Raw genomic sequence first — 15,700 nt, forward strand, 5'->3', positions numbered from 1 at the left:
TTTTTCCAGCAATCCTGCAGTTAAGCAGCTTCAATAATTTAGGGTTGCCATATTTCAAAAAGTAAAATCTCGGACACCCCGAAAGTTGTTGCGCTTCTTTTAGACAAACCCCAAAGTTGTTGAGCTTTTTCTTACAAAACCGCCCAAACACCGCGATTTCTCGAGTGACTTGCCTAAGATCGAGGCCAAAGCAGCGCCTCTGCCTTTGCAATAGGAAGGGGGCGCGAGGATGCAATTCCCTCCTCTCCCCGGAGGGGGCAACGGTGAGTATCTCTGTCCTGGACTGGCTCGTACATTACCCAATGTCTGTTCGCGCTTCTCCCATATGGTCTAGCGGTTAGGATTCCTGGTTTTCACCCAGGCGGCCCGGGTTCGACTCCCGGTATGGGAAGAGTGATCTTTTCCTGCCCCCGCTCTGCACCATTTACCTTTTTTCAGAGCATCTGCTACTAAATAACCCTTTAGGCCAGGCAAGAATAGTCTTCCAAATGTCTGTTTAAAGCGAGTAAGGAAGGTGTCTGCACATGCGAAGCGCCTGAGAGTGAGAGGTTTGTGTGGCAGGCTATGCTGGGTTAAGCGCTGCAGCCCATGTGCTTTGCATGGCACCCTCTTGTTTTGGAAGAGAAAAAGTGACCACAGACACACACAAATATATTCTTTCCCGAAGTAGAATAATATTACACTTGCTTATAGAAATCTTCCTAGGAAATGCTTTTGTTTCATTTTTCTTCCAAAAAAGAGAGAGAGAAGAAATAGTATCATCCTGGTGCAAAGTGTGACCTGTTCTCCCCTGTCTGACAAGACTCAGCGAAGGAGGGTTCTGCCAGTCGCCTCCCATATGGTCTAGCGGTTAGGATTCCTGGTTTTCACCCAGGCGGCCCGGGTTCGACTCCCGGTATGGGAAGCTTTAAATTTTAGTTTCTCTCTTCCACTTAATATCTTGTAATTCAGTCTCCCTCCGCTTTCCACTTGTCCCAATCAAATGCGCTTCAGGTCATGAAAACGCTCTTTATTTGCCGTTTTGAACGCGATGGGAAGCATGCGCGCCTTTTGCCGCTGGCCATCGCAGCAGCGCCACGAACTGGGGGAAAAGGAGGAGATCTGGGCGACGGCAGGGAACAAAAAGCGCACCTTCCCATACCGGGAGTCGAACCTGGGCCGCCTGGGTGAAAACCAGGAATCCTAACCGCTAGACCATATGGGAGCCGCTGCTCCGCGCTCTTCCGCGCGGCTTCCTCAGGGCCAGCGGGCCTCCAGGGAGAGGCTCGTGCCCGGCCGGCAGGCGCGCCTCCTGCTGCGCGGTTCCGCGTTCCCGCGGGGCTGCCGGCCAAGCGCGCCTCTCTCGGGAAGCGCGGCCGCCACGTCGGAGGGACCGGCCTGCTTTATGTACAGGCTTTGTACGCCGCTTTGCGTGTTAGAGCAAAAGAAAATAAAAGGAAGCGGTGCCTAATATTTTCTAATGAAATAAATAAGCAAAGCCGCTTGCTGCGTCCCCGCGTGCACGCGCAGCCCCGGGAAGCGTCGCCATGGCAACGCGGGCCCGGAGGATGCTGGCGGGAGCCGGAAGTGCTCTCTCTCTCGGCCGCGTTTCCAAGGCGAGGGTGCCCGTGACGGGCGGGGAGGGAGGCCAATGGGAGAGAGAGGCGGGCCTTGGCGGGAGCTGGTCCTGATGCTGCCGCCGCCGCCGCCGCCGCCGCCGCTCGGGGCTGCGGGGTGAGGGCAGGATGGAGGGGCGGGCGAGGAGGCTGGCGGGGGAAGGGGATGGAGGCCGGCAGGGCGGGCAGGCCTGCTGGGTGGGTCTCCCCAGGAAGGGGGGCTGGTGGGGAGGGGGCCGTTGGAAGAATGGGGGAGCAGCAGTGGAGGCAGAGGGAGCAGCCATGGCCACAGGCAACCTGGGCCTCCGCTTGCCAGCCCACATGGGGAAACCAGAAAGAGCCATCTGGGGTGGGGGCCGCCTTTGCCACACACCTGCACCCAAGAGGAAATTCCCCTCAGCATGTTGCTGGGCAACGAGAGGGGGCAGGCTATCAGTAGTGACCCGCTGCCCGGTGGGCAAGTGTGCTGTCACAGACGAGAGAGGAGGCCAAGTGGATGCAGGAATAACGGCTGCACAAGACCTGGAGACCAGGGAAATGTTTGGGGCAGAAGAAGGTTCCTTGGACCAGGGACAAGGGCAGGGTGTGTAGATTTTGAGGGAGGGCCGATTGTGGATGTCCGTCTGGGGGAAATGGCAGGGACGCCAAGGAAGGGTACAGCCTTTTGTGGGTTGTGGGACCAACAGAGAGGATGCGGTTCTTTTGGTGGCATGGCAGCTGTAGAACAGTTGGTAGGGGGCAACCAGCACTTCTTGAAGCTTATGAGAGGAAAAAAGGATTCATCCCTCTGCACCCCTCCCCCTCTGCTTTCCCACAGAGACAGTGGGGACCATGGGGCTGGTAGCTTGCAAAGGGCACTAGCCTCTGCCTGTGAAGAGGCCTCAACTCTGTGACCCCCTCCCCCCCCACCATCATGGAGCCCCTGAAGGAGAGGGCTGGGTGGTGCGCAGGGTACCGGGGGGAGGAGGCTGTCGCTGAAATGAGACCCTTGCTGCAAGAGGACATCGGCCAGGTGAGTGCCACCAAGACCACCCATTGGGATGCCTGATCTTTTCTACCTGCCCCCCGTATCCCTCTTTGGAGTTGTAGAGCCCTAATAAGCCCAGCACCAGACTTGATACAATAGCAAGGCTCTTCTTGTGTATGGAAACTCACAATAAGTGCCGGAGAACGATAGCCAAAACACTGTGAATTCTGGCAACAGCAACAATTCACATGAGAATATTTCCTTCTGCATTGGCTGAGGATTGGCCACCCTTACGCCCAGTTCCATTTCCCCTCTTTCTGCTGATCCTCCAGCAGCAGCAGTAACTGGGAGATCAGACCAGCACCCATCAGATTTCCAACAATGGGTGACCCTATGCCTCGCCAGCTATATTGGTAGGACCTCATTCTGCTGTGTGTGGTTTCTTTCAGGACGGCATTGCGATGGGGGTTGAGCCTACAGGCTGGGGGACAGATGACCCAGACTTAGAGGAGAATGAGGTTGGCACAGATCCTGTTCGGGTCATGATGTTGCCACTTCAAGCCCAGCATGCCATGGAGAAGATGGAAGAATTTGTCCTGAAGGTGAGTGACATATGTGGCTGGGAAGCGCCTGTGAGCAGTCCTGGCTCAAAACAAGCCTCCTTGGGCGCTCCCTGTTTTTCTTGCTTCACTCTTCCTCAGTTTTGCCCTGAGGAACTGGACACCACTTCTCCCCCTGGCTGTCTGGCCGTCCTCTCTTCTTCATTTTATGGGCTGCTACCCAATCAGTGCTAAGGCAAACTGGGCATGTCACAAAAGTGCCCACGGGTCTGATATTATGACTTCAGCTACTGCCCATTGGCCTCCTCCCCAGCTTCGCAAGGCGCAGGGAAGCTCAACAGTCACACAACCCTGGAGAAGAGGGGAAGATGGAGTAGTGTAGTCGTGGGCAAGAGGCTCTCCTCTCTGCCATGACACCCCGCTCTGAGCCAGCTCTCAGGGCCAAGCCCAACGGGGCATAGTATCTGGAAGCCAGCGAAGAGAAAGCAGCCCAGTGGTGCTCCCTCTCTCCTGATGGGGTCCCCTGGAGGCCCTCGACTGAGGGAGGCCATGGGCAAGGGAGAGAAGGCCACACAAAGTGCAAAAAGGACTGGCCTGAGGGGTCAGGAAACAGAAAAGGAGGCTGCTGCACAGGAGGAGGAGGAGGACTGCTGCTGGGTTCAGGCAAGTGACAACTAACAGGGTGGGGCTTTGAGGGCCTGTGGCAACCCCACTGGTTGGTTGACCTCAGAATTAATTGCATGGTTTCACCACCCACTGCATTTATTTATATATTTTAAGATATTTATATACCTTGGCAAAAAACCAACCAAAACCCACAATAAACAAACAACCGTGGCATTTATATAAGCACATTTCAAATGTTCAAAGCTTTACCATAGCCCTGTAAGGTAGGGCAGCATCATTATTGCCCCACATTGCAAATGGCAGGCTGAGAGAATTGGCAGCACTGCTAAGGCCTACTGAGTGTGTTTATGGTGAAGTGCCAAAGCAGACAAGATGAAGCAAGATTCTTATTTGTATATTTACCTGTTTGCCACACTCATGTGTAATGAATTTGGAGGTCTGGCTTGTTTATTTATTTTACACCAAAAGGTGGCATGAGAATGATGGGAACGGGGACACCCACACATTGCCACCTTATCGTCTGCCCCGGTCTCCTGGGCTGCTTCACCTTCAGTGTCTGTCAGGCTGGGAGAAAAGTGCCTGGGCTAATGGAGGTGGGAGCACCCCTTACTATGCCCCAAACATGCTCCTCCCCACACCTTATACTTAGTGGGTCAGATGCATGAGCAACAAGCATGGAAGCCCAGGTCGCCTCTGCTGTGGCCCTGAGGTGAGGATGCTTGAACCAGGCTGCAGACTAATACCCACTGACCTGGGAGTAAGCCCCATTGAACTCAGTGGGACTCTGAAAAGGTATTTATGGGATTGCCTTTGTTGCCAGAGTGTTGAGCGGGGAGGGAACTGCGTTCTGTTCCCCCTTCAGCCGTGAAGCTGAATCCACAGAGATCTCTTGGCTTTGCTTCACCAAAGCAGCCCTGGAGGTTGTTGTTTTCTTTACAGAATATTCTCAGCACTCTCAAAAGCCACATCTTCTGTGTTCCTTATGAAATGCAATGACACTTTAAAACTTCCTTATGCTTGCTGTAAAAAAATTCTCTTTACAGCAGTGTCCCCACCCCCATTTTTTAAAAAATAAATGAAGCATACAGAATCAGCACACATGTACATACTTTTGATACTGGGGAAACAGTTTGATTTTAGTTTACTTTTTTGAATTATGGAGACACAGTTCACTCTTCCAAAGATGAATACCATATTATTCTAGTTCAGCTCCTAGTATAATCAACAGGCAAGATCCTTTCCTGTGCCTTAGCCTCAGGCTGCACTCACATACTGCTCACTCTGCACCCAGTGTGCTCCCACCACGGGTAGCAGAAGTGGGGTACACACATTAACCACAATCCATGCCTATCCTTTATCTACTGCATGCTGTCATTTTAAAAAAATGAAGTTCTATGTTTCAGTGTGTTTTTCCTCAAAACAGCTCCGACTGAAGTTCAAAAAGAGAACGGGCTAGCTGCGTTTTAAGCCAGTAATGTCTACACAGCCTCCGTCTTTTCTCCCGTTGTAGGTCTGGGAGGGCCGCTGGCGTGTCATGCCTTATGATGTGCTGCCTGACTGGCTGAAGGACAATGACTTCCTCCTCCATGGGCACCGGCCGCCCATGCCCTCCTTCCGTGCTTGTTTCCGAAGCATCTTCCGCCTCCACACGGAGACAGGCAACATCTGGACACATCTGCTTGGTCAGTCATGCGGCTCTGCTCCGCACAGCAAGAACCTGGTGTGGTGGGGGAAGAGGAAGGGGGCAATCTGGATTAGCTCCCTTCTTCTTCTGTGTCTCACATCATAGCAAACTATTTCAGCTTCAGAATATAGCTACCATCTTCTTTGTTAATATTTTTTAAAAATCAGCATAAAAGATACTTAACAGGCAACACAAATATGGTTCACTGATGGTGTTTCCTGACAGTCTGCATTCTAATCACTATGTTAGTGAGCTTCACTTTTCATATACAGTGGTACCTCAGTTTTTGAATGTAATCCGTTCCGGAAGACTGTTCAAATTCTGAAACATTTGAAAACTGAAAACTCAATAGCCGACAGCTAGGCCTCAGGATCTTGCACTCAGCGGAAGCTGTGTGGCATGTTCGACTTTCGAGGCATGTTCGAAAACTGAAGCACTTACTTCCGGGTTTACGGCCTTCAAAAACCGAAATGTTCGTCAATAGAGACGTTTGAAAACCAAGGTACCACTGTATTAGTAAGCTTCAATGTTTATTGTGCAAGTAGGGCAGAACATTAGACTTGATTACCTCTGTTTGCTTGTTTATTTTGCATATGCACCTCTCTTGTGCTGCAGGGAAACTGTGTGTGAGAGAGAGATAAGGGAGGATGGGACACAGGTTCAGGTTTTTCCAGTTGACACCCCTGACTTCATGGGGAAGTGACCACAGACCGCCAGGCCCAGAGACGGCCCCCTCCAGGTCTCTATTTGTGCAGGGCTGCTGGTGACCTCTGCCTGCTTCTGGCAGAGCAGAGTCATTTCCTCCAAATTCCTGAGAGGACCACCCTTTCAGTGTGGTTGGGGTATGTGGAGACACCTAGAAAGAGATGTGGGCAGCTTTCTTCTCTTCCTCTCCCAGGGTTCCTCTTCTTCTTGGTCTTGGGCATTGGATACATGATCAGCCCCAACATGAAGTACGTTGCCCCCATCCAGGAGCGTGTTGTCTTTGGAATGTTCTTCTTGGGAGCCATCCTTTGCCTCTGCTTCTCCTGGCTGTTCCACACGGTCTACTGCCACTCAGAGGAGGTTTCCCGCACCTTCTCCAAGTAAGTCTACCGCCTGCCTGCTTCACCTGCCCCCCCCCCCCCCCAGGTCTTCTGGGACACATGGGAAGTGGGAGATGGTGAGGAGCGAGAGTATCTTCCGTGGCACCGAAGCTCTCAAGAGACACAAGTGCTTGGAGCATCAGTGGGGAGCTCTTCTCTGGCTGGCAATAGATGCACGGACGGTTTTAAGAGAGTCAAAGTCCTTGTGTTAGGGTGGCCATGTGTCCTACTTTACAGAGGACTGTCCTCTATTTCTGAAGGGCTGTCAGGGGCCATCACTTTATCTGAAGGTATCCTCTATGGGAGGGCTGCTCAGGCCATGTGTGGTTTAAATATAGAGGGAGGGGGCCCTTGAAGTTGCCTCTCAGCCAGGGTGGATTTGATTTAAATCACTAGGCAGTAAGACTTGATTTAAATTATTTTTTTACAGAAAGACTCATTCTTGCTGGTATAATCTTAATATTTACAACCAGATGAAGGCTTCATTTTTGGAATAATAAATGTTCAGAGTAGTTTTTACAGTTATATCAAAAATACTGATTTGGTTATACTATTAGAAATACATAGATAGATAATTATGAAATTATTGTGAGGTTTAATAAGTTAACTGTTTCTATTTGGACAACTTTTCTGCTGTACTTGATTGGAAGGAGAAAAATAATAATTTTCTTAATAACAATTTAAACAATTTATTTAACTAAAACAATAACATTATAGCATATGTATCCATAACTGATGTATCCATAACTCCATAATTGAGTTTTAGCACACATGAAAAACTTAAAACAAATCCTTATTTCCTAATGAATAGCCTTTGGACTATCATGTAACTTAAATAGAAAACTATCTTTAGAAAGATTTTTTCCTCCAAAAGCATTTTATTTTAAAAATCCAATTTAAATTTTAAAAAATCCAATTTAAATAATAAAACCCGATTTTTTATTTTAAAAAATCATTGATTTTTATCCGCCCTGCCCTCAACAGTTAGCAGCACCTGCTCAGAAGACAGAGCCAACTGGCAAGCTGTCCAAGTCTTCCCTACTAGGGTGAGGTGGTGTTCATTTCCATTTAATTACCGTAATTATTTCTTAATTTGCAGCTGTGCGTATAAGTTACCATGTGCAAATTTTATGCAGATTGGTGCCCTCCTTTTTGCCCTGTTTTGTGCTGATGTATCGCTCTGTCCTTCTGTGCTGCCATAATGCCAAGCATTGAGAGCCAGTGTGGTGTTGTGGTTCAGAGCGGTGGATTCGTAATCTGGTGAACCGGGTTCGCTTCCCCGCTCCTCCACCTGCAGCTGCTGGGTGACCTTGGGCCAGTCACACTTCTCTGAAGTCTCTCAGCCCCACTCACCTCACAGAGTGTTTGTTGTGGGGGAGGAAGGGAAAGGAGAATGTGAGCCGCTTTGAGACTCCTTCGAGTACTGATAAAGTGGGATATCAAATCCAAACTTTTCTTCAAACTCTTCTAGCATACAGTCCCTGTGCCTCAATGGGGTCTACCCTGGGCTCCCCCTTTTAAAGAAATTTCTAGCATGTCGATCAGCATCAGCTGGCTAGGTCTGGGAGCCCCCTTTAAATTTCCCACAATGCCCCCCAACCCAGTGCTGCCTGGGGCAGCATGAGAAATTCAAGCATCTCCCACATTGGCCTCAGCAGCACATGCCATGTGAGGGGCATCATGGGAAATTCAAGCAGCCTCCTGGTGCTGGGGGAGGGCTGCCTGCTCTGTCTGTCTACTGGCAAGCCCACCCTGCTTTCTGTTGTGCAGACTGGATTACTCTGGAATCGCCCTGCTCACCATGGGCAGTTTTGTTCCCTGGCTCTATTACTCCTTTTACTGCTCACCTCAACCCCAACTCATCTACCTCGTCATCATTTGTGTCCTGGGCGTCACGGCCATCATGGTGTCGCAGTGGGACCATTTTGCCACCCCACAGTACCGGGCCGTCCGAGCAGGTAATCATGCACAATTGTCGATTTGGCATTGCTTGTGATGGATCGGGCCCCATTGGAGGATTTCCTTAGAACACACCCATGTAGTTAGAAAGCCGTAGGCTCTGAAAGTGCCAGAACACAGCTGGACCCTCAGAATAGATCTCATTCTGATAAATGAATTTCCCAGTTGAGATATAGTACTTCTACACCAGGAATCACTTTGGAAATCAAGCTCGGTTAAAATAGTTCTGTTTACTAGCAAAATACAATTTTTTACAGAGCAAAAGCTTAACTTGAGGGTAGTGCAAAAATACAACCAGGATGATCCAGGGTCTGGAAACCAAGCCTTCTGAGGAGTGGTTGAAGGAGCTGGGTATCTTTAGCCTGGAAATGAGACTGTGAGGAGATAGGGTAGCCATCTTCCAATATCTCAAGGGCTGCCCCATGGAAGAGGGAGCAAGCTTGTTTTCTCCTGCTCTGGAGGGGAGGACCTGAACCAATGGCTTCAAGCTCCAAGAAAGGAGATTTGGACTAAACATCAGGAAGAACTTTCTGACAGTCAGAGCTATTTGATAGTGGAATGGCCTCCCTTGGAAGGTGGTGGACTCTCTTTCCTTGGAGGTTTTTAAACAGAGGTTGGATGGCCATCTGTCATGGATGCTTTAGCTGAGATTCAGCACTAGATGGCCCTTGGGGTCCCTTCCGAGTCTAGAAGTCTATGATTCTGTGACATGGCCAAAGTGTGCAGTAACACGTTGTTAAAGGCATTTTTCCCACTTGGAAGCTAGTAACAGGATTAGTACATAACAATGTGTGGAACTAGCGTAGCATAATGGCAAAAAGTTTAGTGGGAGAGCCAGACTTTAGTTCAAGTCTCATCCTATGGCTATAGATGAGGGTTAGCCAATCTAGCACCTCTATATATTGTTGGACTCCAACTCTCTTCAACCCTGACCACTGGTCATGCTGGCTGGGAATGATGGGATCTGGAGTCTAGCAATCTGAATTCCATGGAATATTTTAATACCTATTTTTAATACTATCCTGTTTTATTTTATACTGTTGTAAAATGCTTAGAGATTTCATTTACAGTGAAATGGCATACAAATTTTAATAAATAAATTAAATAAAAATACAATTAAAAAGCATACAGCATCTAGCACAGTACAGTACAATTGTTACCACAGACAGAAAATCATTGAGGGGTCTGTCAAGACCCCTAGCAATTTTCAAGTGGTCCTGGTGCAGGAGCAGGGAGTCTGGGAACCATTGGTCTAGATAATTCGGCTTCTTTGTACATGCTCTTCTATTCTCCATATTTGACATTAAACTTTAGTTCCAGGATTGAGACCAGATAAGGCCTTCTTTCTATTAATCCCTGAGAGGAGCTCATCCTCACAGTGACCTTTCTTATTTCTTGGACAGGGGTGTTCCTGGGCCTGGGGCTGAGTGGCTTGGTGCCCACACTCCACTTCATGATTGCTGAAGGATTCATCAAGGCCACGACTGTGGGGCAGATCGGCTGGCTCTTCCTCATGGCGATCCTCTACATCCTGGGTGTGGGCCTGTACGCTGCCCGAATCCCCGAACGCTTCTTCCCGGGCAAGTGTGACATATGGGTACGTGTTGTGTGGAAGGAACTGGCCTTTGGGGTGTCTAAGGGCAAGATAAAAACTGTGAGTCTGAATTCCCTGCATCTTCATGTCAGGTTTGGAATATCTCCTTCCTCAAGGGACAGTAAAGCTCAGAGTTGGAAGACACACTTGGCCACAGGATGTCAAAAGGATCAGGGGATGCAGAAGCCCTTTTTCTGCCCAAGACCCAAGAGAATAATAATAATAATAATAATAATAATAATAATAATTTATTTATATCCCGCCCTCCCCAGCCAAGGCCGGGCTCAGGGCGGCTAACAAGCAATAATAAAAATAAGTTGAATAAATACAACTTAAAAACAAAATTAAAATACATTAAAATATTGAAACATTAAAATATTAAAATGTAGCCTCATCGCAGGAGGAGAAAGGAAAAGAAAAAAGAAAGAGGGGGAGAGAATCAAATTGGCTCCAAGCCAAAGGCCAGGTGGAACCACTCTGTCTTACAGGCCCTGCGGAAAGAAATCAGATCCTGCAGGGCCCTGGTCTCATGAGGCAGAGCGTTCCACCAAGCCGGAGCCAGAGTTGAAAAGGCCCTGGCTCTGGTTGAAGCCAATCTAACTTCCTTAGGGCCCGGGACCACTAGGGTGTTGCTATTTATGGACCTTGAGGCTCTCCGTGGGCCATACCGGGAGAGGCGGTCCCGTAGGTACAAGGGTCCTAGGCCTTGAAGGGCTTGAAAGGTCAAAAGCAGCACCTTAAATCTGACCCTGTACTCCACCAGGAGCCAGTGCAGCTGGAAAAGCACTGGGTGAATATGCTCCCATGGCAGAGACCCTGTGAGGAGCCTCACTGCAGAATTCTGCACCTGCTGGAGTTTCTGGGACAGCTTCAAGGGCAGTCCCGCGTAGAGTGAATTACAGTAGTCAAGCCTGGAGGTGACCGTCACATGGATCACTGTGGCCAGGTCAGGGCGGGAAAGGTAAGGTACCAACTGCTTGATGCGGTGGAGGTGGAATAATGTCACCTTGGCTGTTGCTGTAACCTGCGCCTCCATGGAAAGGGAGGTGTCAAGGATTACACCCAAACTCTTAACGGAAGGCAATGGCACTAACTGGGCCCCCGCAAGAGAAGGGAGTTGGTCCCTCATCCCCATGCCATCCCGACCCAGCCATAGGACCTCTGTCTTCGAAGGATTTAGTTTCAATCGGCCCCCACAAAACCATCCAGCCGCAGCTTTCAAGCATCTGGTCAGTGTGTTCGGGGCCGAGTCGGTGTGGCCATCCAGCAGCAGATAGAACTGAGTGTCATCAGCATATTGGTGACAGCCCAGCTCAAAGCTCCAGACAATCTGGGCAAGGGGGCGCAAAAAGATGTTAAAAAGCATCAGGGAGAGGATTGCGCCCTGCGGCACACCACACACCAAGGAGTGGCGCAACAACATTTCCCTCCCTAGTGCCACCCTCTGACCCAACCAGAGATAAAAGAGCACAGCCATTTACGGGCTATGCCCTGTATTCCCACGTCAGCGAGGCGGTGGTCCAGAAGATCATGATCGACCATGTCAAAGGCTGCTGACAAATCTAAAAGGATCAGCAGTCCTGACCCGCCTCGATCCAGTTGTCTACGGAGATCATCTGTTAGGGCAACCAGAGCTGTCTCGGTCCCGAAACCAGGACGGAAACCGGACTAAAATGGATCTAAAGCCGATATTTCCTCCAGAAACCTACCAAGCTGTTCAGCAACCGCTCTCTCAATTACCTTACCCAGATATGGAAGATTTGAAACTGGGCAGTAATTGGATAGGTCTAAAGGATCTAGTGAAGTTTTCTTTAAGAGCGGACACACCACTGCTTCCTTCAATTCCCCTGGGAATGTCCCCGTGCCAAGGGACAAATTGATAATTTCAACCAGCGGGGTACGCGCGACATCTGGACACGCCCTAATCAGCCAAGACTGCCACGGATCAAAGAGGCAGGTGGTGGGCCTACCAGCTTAGAGGAATCTATCCACATCAGCAGGGAGTATCCGATCGAAATGGTCCAACACTGGACCTGAAGTCAGTCGAGGGGCCTCCAGTTCAGTCACTGTATCTAAACTGGCAGGGAGGTCACCGCAGAGCAACAGGACTTTCTCCGCAAAAAAGCTCGTGAATGCCTCACAGCTGTGGGTCGAATTTGTGCTTAAATTTGGTTGTCCTCCTAAGGACGTTATTGACTTAATTATTCTAAAAAGTTGTTCCGGGCGAGAGCTAGCGGATGCAATGGTAGCTGCAAAGTAAGATTTCTTAGCAGCTTTCATAGCCATCTCATAGGCTTTCATAAGCGTCCTCTAAGATGTTCTTGAGGCTCCGTCACGAATCCGTCGCCATACTCGCTCTAGCCGTCTGAGATCCCGCTTCATTTTCCGGAGCTCCTCAGTAAACCAAGGGGCCCGGTTTCGACGGGGTCACAGAGGGCTCTTAGGCGCAATCTCATCGATGGCTGCCAAGAGCTGGTTATTCCAGTCCTCAACAAGGTCATCTAACGAGTTGCCAGGAGGAGAAGGGTCCCGCAAGGCCTGACGGAATCTATCAGGATCCACCAGCCTTCGCGGGCGAGCCCAAATAGGCTCGCCACCCGAGCAGGGGAGGAGCGGGAAGTCAGTCTTGGCTTTCAGAGCGTAGTGATCAGACCATGGCACTTCCACAGGGGGGAGCATGGACGCATCTATGCCAGCCCCAAAGATCAGATCCAGCATGTGGCCTGCTTGATTAGTGGGGCCCAAAACAAACTGGGAGAGACCTAGTGTTGCCATGGAAGTCACTAGGTCCAGAGCCTGTGAGGAGGGAGCGGCATCGGCATGGACATTGAAATCTCTCAAAACCAGTAGGCTTGGGAACCCCAAGGCCCAGCCCGCCGCCACCTCCAGCAGGTCTGACAGGGTCTGAAGAATCAGATTTAGCAACACTGGCACAAGGAAGCCCCACCATTTTTGTGATATTAATGCTTGAATTTGTTTAAGCTTCCTGTAAACCAAGAATGGGGAACCAGAGGTTGTTGGATTCCAGATCCCACTAGCTCCAGACAGCACAGCCAAGGGTCAGGGGCTGATGGGAGCTGTAGTCCAGCAACATCTGGGGGGTCATGAAGGCCCCATCCCTGATCTAAAATACAATGCAATACAAAATGAGACAATGCAATCGTTATACAGTGGTACCTTGGGTTACAGACGCTTCAGGTTACAGACACTTCAGGTTACAGACTCCGCAAACCCAGAAATAGTACCTTGGGTTAAGAACTTTGCTTCAGGATGAGAACAGAAATTGCACGACTGCGGCGGCAGCAGGAGGCCCCATTAGCTAAAGTGGTACCTCAGGTTAAGAACAGTGTCAGGTTAAGAACGGACCTCCGGAACAAATTAAGTTCTTAACCAAGAGGTACCACTGTACCTGAAAAACCTGGCCTGGTTGAGAAATAGCTAAGTGTCCATTAGAGTTGCTTCTTTCTGTCTCTCTGGGCAGAAATCTTGCACTTTTGACAGCTTCACAACAGTCAGATGTTCAACTGGTCTGGCTTTTCTCCCAGCATGGAAAAGCATTGATGCAGTAAGCTTCACTTTAGACATTTCTGTCTGTTGTGGAGCTGTAAAATGCAAAGCAAATTGGCCAGAATGAAGGAAGCAATTGTAGTGGCATTGCAGCTTTAGATGGTGCCTCAGCAACGCCTACTTCTGAGTAAACATAACTCACACAGTTTAATGAAGAATACAAGTAGCTTAGGCAGGCTGCATTCTACAAGTGTGTTGGGTACCTTTTAAAATTAAGCACTAAACTGGGAAGCGAAGCATTCCTGGCTTCTCTGGGCCATTGTTTCCCTCCAGGTTTTTTGTTTAAACCCGTTGGTGGGTTTAAAGTAGGGATGGGGGAACGGGAACCTGTGTCCCTCCAAATGTCATTAACCTCTGACCCCCCTTGGTCCCAGCCAGCAGGAGCAGTTGTTGAAGATGATGGGCTTGTAGTGCAGGTTCCCCATCGCTGGTTCACAGGGGTTGGGGGGAAGCAACTCTCCAGCCGGCAAGCCTCACGTGGAGAGAGCCCATGCCATCAGAAATCCTGGGTTCAGCTTCTTTCTCTCTTTCTCTCTCTCTCTCCCCCTCCCGCTCCCTCTTCTTCCTGCTCCAGTTCCACTCCCACCAAATCTTCCATGTGCTGGTGGTGGCGGCTGCTTGTGTCCATCTCCACGGGGTCTCCCAGCTGCAAGCGTTCCGCTCTTCCTTGGGGGGCACCTGCACCGAGAACACTGTGCTCTGATAGCCTTCCTAGAGCAGACTGACCACCTCTCCTGGACAAGGGCAGCCCTTCACACTGCACTCCGTATGGACCAAGAGGACAGGGCCTCCCCCCCCTTATTAAGGGCACTGCACCTGTTTGAGGAGGGGGCTGTTCCTCCCTTCTCCTTCCTTCCTTTGAAGAAAATTGCTGTGTCTCAGATCTTTTTATTCTTGGGGGCAGGGGCTTCCTTTTCTCCCCATCAGGGCAGCTCTCTCGTGTGTGCACACACATGCACAAAATGCCAGAAGGTATTTAAATTAGGATGAGGAACCAAAGCAATGGAACAGGACTAAAACAGTCCCTGGAAACAGCTTAGGACTCCCCTAGCCAACCCCGAAGTTTCTGAGAGTGGGATGGGTGCAGGGGGCCTCTGTGTGGGCCAAGGGGGTGCTGATGTTATGGTATGAAGGTCCAAGGATGGGTCTGACAAGGCCTTAGTGTGTGCGTCTGTGTGTTCAATCAGTATTTATGAGGGATTTGTTTTAAACTGGCCACTAAGGGAGCATGCACTCTGCTCAAAAGCACAGCAACCCCTTTTTTTGCTCAAACTGAACTCTGATCTCTTTGGTCAGGCAGGACTTCTGGCTTCCACGCCCAGCCCTCCCAAGGAAAGATATGGATTGGTTTCTGAGAAGCCCTCTAGGTAAAGGCCGGGGGCATCTTAGGGTCTTGGGTCAAAGGCCAATGGGGAAGAGCCTTCGCCAGGCTGAAATCAGTGCACAGCAGACTTGCATAGTTGTCATCCTGGCAAGGGAAATAATCAGGGTGGGGATGGATGCAGCTGTGGGCCCCCAAGTTGTCCCTCCTTATTCTGGGGAGTGGGGTGCCTAAATGTGCTATGGGGCAGGCAGGAGCCAGGATTCCTGGGCTCTGCAACCTGCTAGAAAAGATGTATGGTAAACACTTTTTTTGGTGGGGGCAGGGGAGGGCAAGCTATGTGGATTTTGTCTGGGAAAATAAGAATGCCTTTTATGCATAAAGGGATCAATGTCTTAGGCAGGGGAAAGCCTTCCTGCACAGACATAGACTGTGACCTCCACCCCTTCACCAGCATTTAATAGCCCAGAGATGGGCCTGTGGAGAGCAATCCCGTGCCCAGCACTTTTTGTCACAGGCCCTCTGCTTCTGCACCCTCCACCCCACAACAAACAGCAGGAGGTCTTCTTTTTCTCCACTGAAAACAGTGGTTCTTTGATTTAGGGTGTTTGGCAGGTGAAACACGCCTGAAGGGGCTCCACTTCATTTACCTTTATAACAAAAGGCCATCAGTCCATGCACTTGCTGAAGAATCCTCAGCTCTTTGCTCCTTGGGGAGAAGAGGTGCAGATGGCAGGGGCC

General features: G+C 49.9%; 1 protein-coding gene across 6 annotated transcripts; it reads left to right on the top strand.

The window, feature by feature from the left end:
* Positions 1-1,563: 1,563 nt before the first annotated feature.
* On the top strand, positions 1,564-14,519 carry LOC308467078 (adiponectin receptor protein 1-like). 6 transcript variants are annotated; one of them, XM_080988484.1, is made up of 8 exons: positions 1,947-2,178; positions 2,413-2,607; positions 3,012-3,164; positions 5,260-5,431; positions 6,332-6,518; positions 8,289-8,476; positions 9,881-10,074; positions 14,213-14,519. In XM_080988484.1, the coding sequence occupies exons 2-8, from the start codon at positions 2,509-2,511 to the stop codon at positions 14,339-14,341; spliced, it is 1,122 nt and encodes a 373-aa protein (XP_080844610.1). In that variant the 5' UTR covers positions 1,947-2,178; positions 2,413-2,508; the 3' UTR covers positions 14,342-14,519. The 6 variants fall into 6 exon arrangements, with proteins under 6 accessions (XP_080844608.1, XP_080844609.1, XP_080844607.1 ...); XM_080988482.1 differs by lacking the exons at positions 1,947-2,178; positions 14,213-14,519 and adding an exon at positions 1,564-1,713 and having other exon boundaries at positions 9,881-10,383; XM_080988483.1 differs by lacking the exons at positions 1,947-2,178; positions 14,213-14,519 and adding an exon at positions 1,720-1,793 and having other exon boundaries at positions 9,881-10,383.
* The last annotated feature ends 1,181 nt before the right edge of the window (positions 14,520-15,700 follow it).

This window comes from Podarcis pityusensis (assembly GCF_964106645.2).
Source record: "Podarcis pityusensis genome assembly, chromosome: 17".
Lineage (NCBI taxonomy): Eukaryota > Metazoa > Chordata > Lepidosauria > Squamata > Lacertidae > Podarcis > Podarcis pityusensis.

What these genes read in the sequence shown, in the direction of transcription:
- LOC308467078 (XM_080988482.1), top strand. Translation starts at nt 2,509, where the DNA reads ATGGAGCCCCTGAAGGAGAGGGCTGGGTGGTGCGCAGGGTACCGGGGG. An exon ending in TGGAAGAATTTGTCCTGAAG is followed by an intron (nt 3,165 to 5,259) that starts GTGAGTGACATA and finishes CTCCCGTTGTAG; the next exon opens with GTCTGGGAGGGCCGCTGGCG. An exon ending in GTTTCCCGCACCTTCTCCAA is followed by an intron (nt 6,519 to 8,288) that starts GTAAGTCTACCG and finishes TCTGTTGTGCAG; the next exon opens with ACTGGATTACTCTGGAATCG.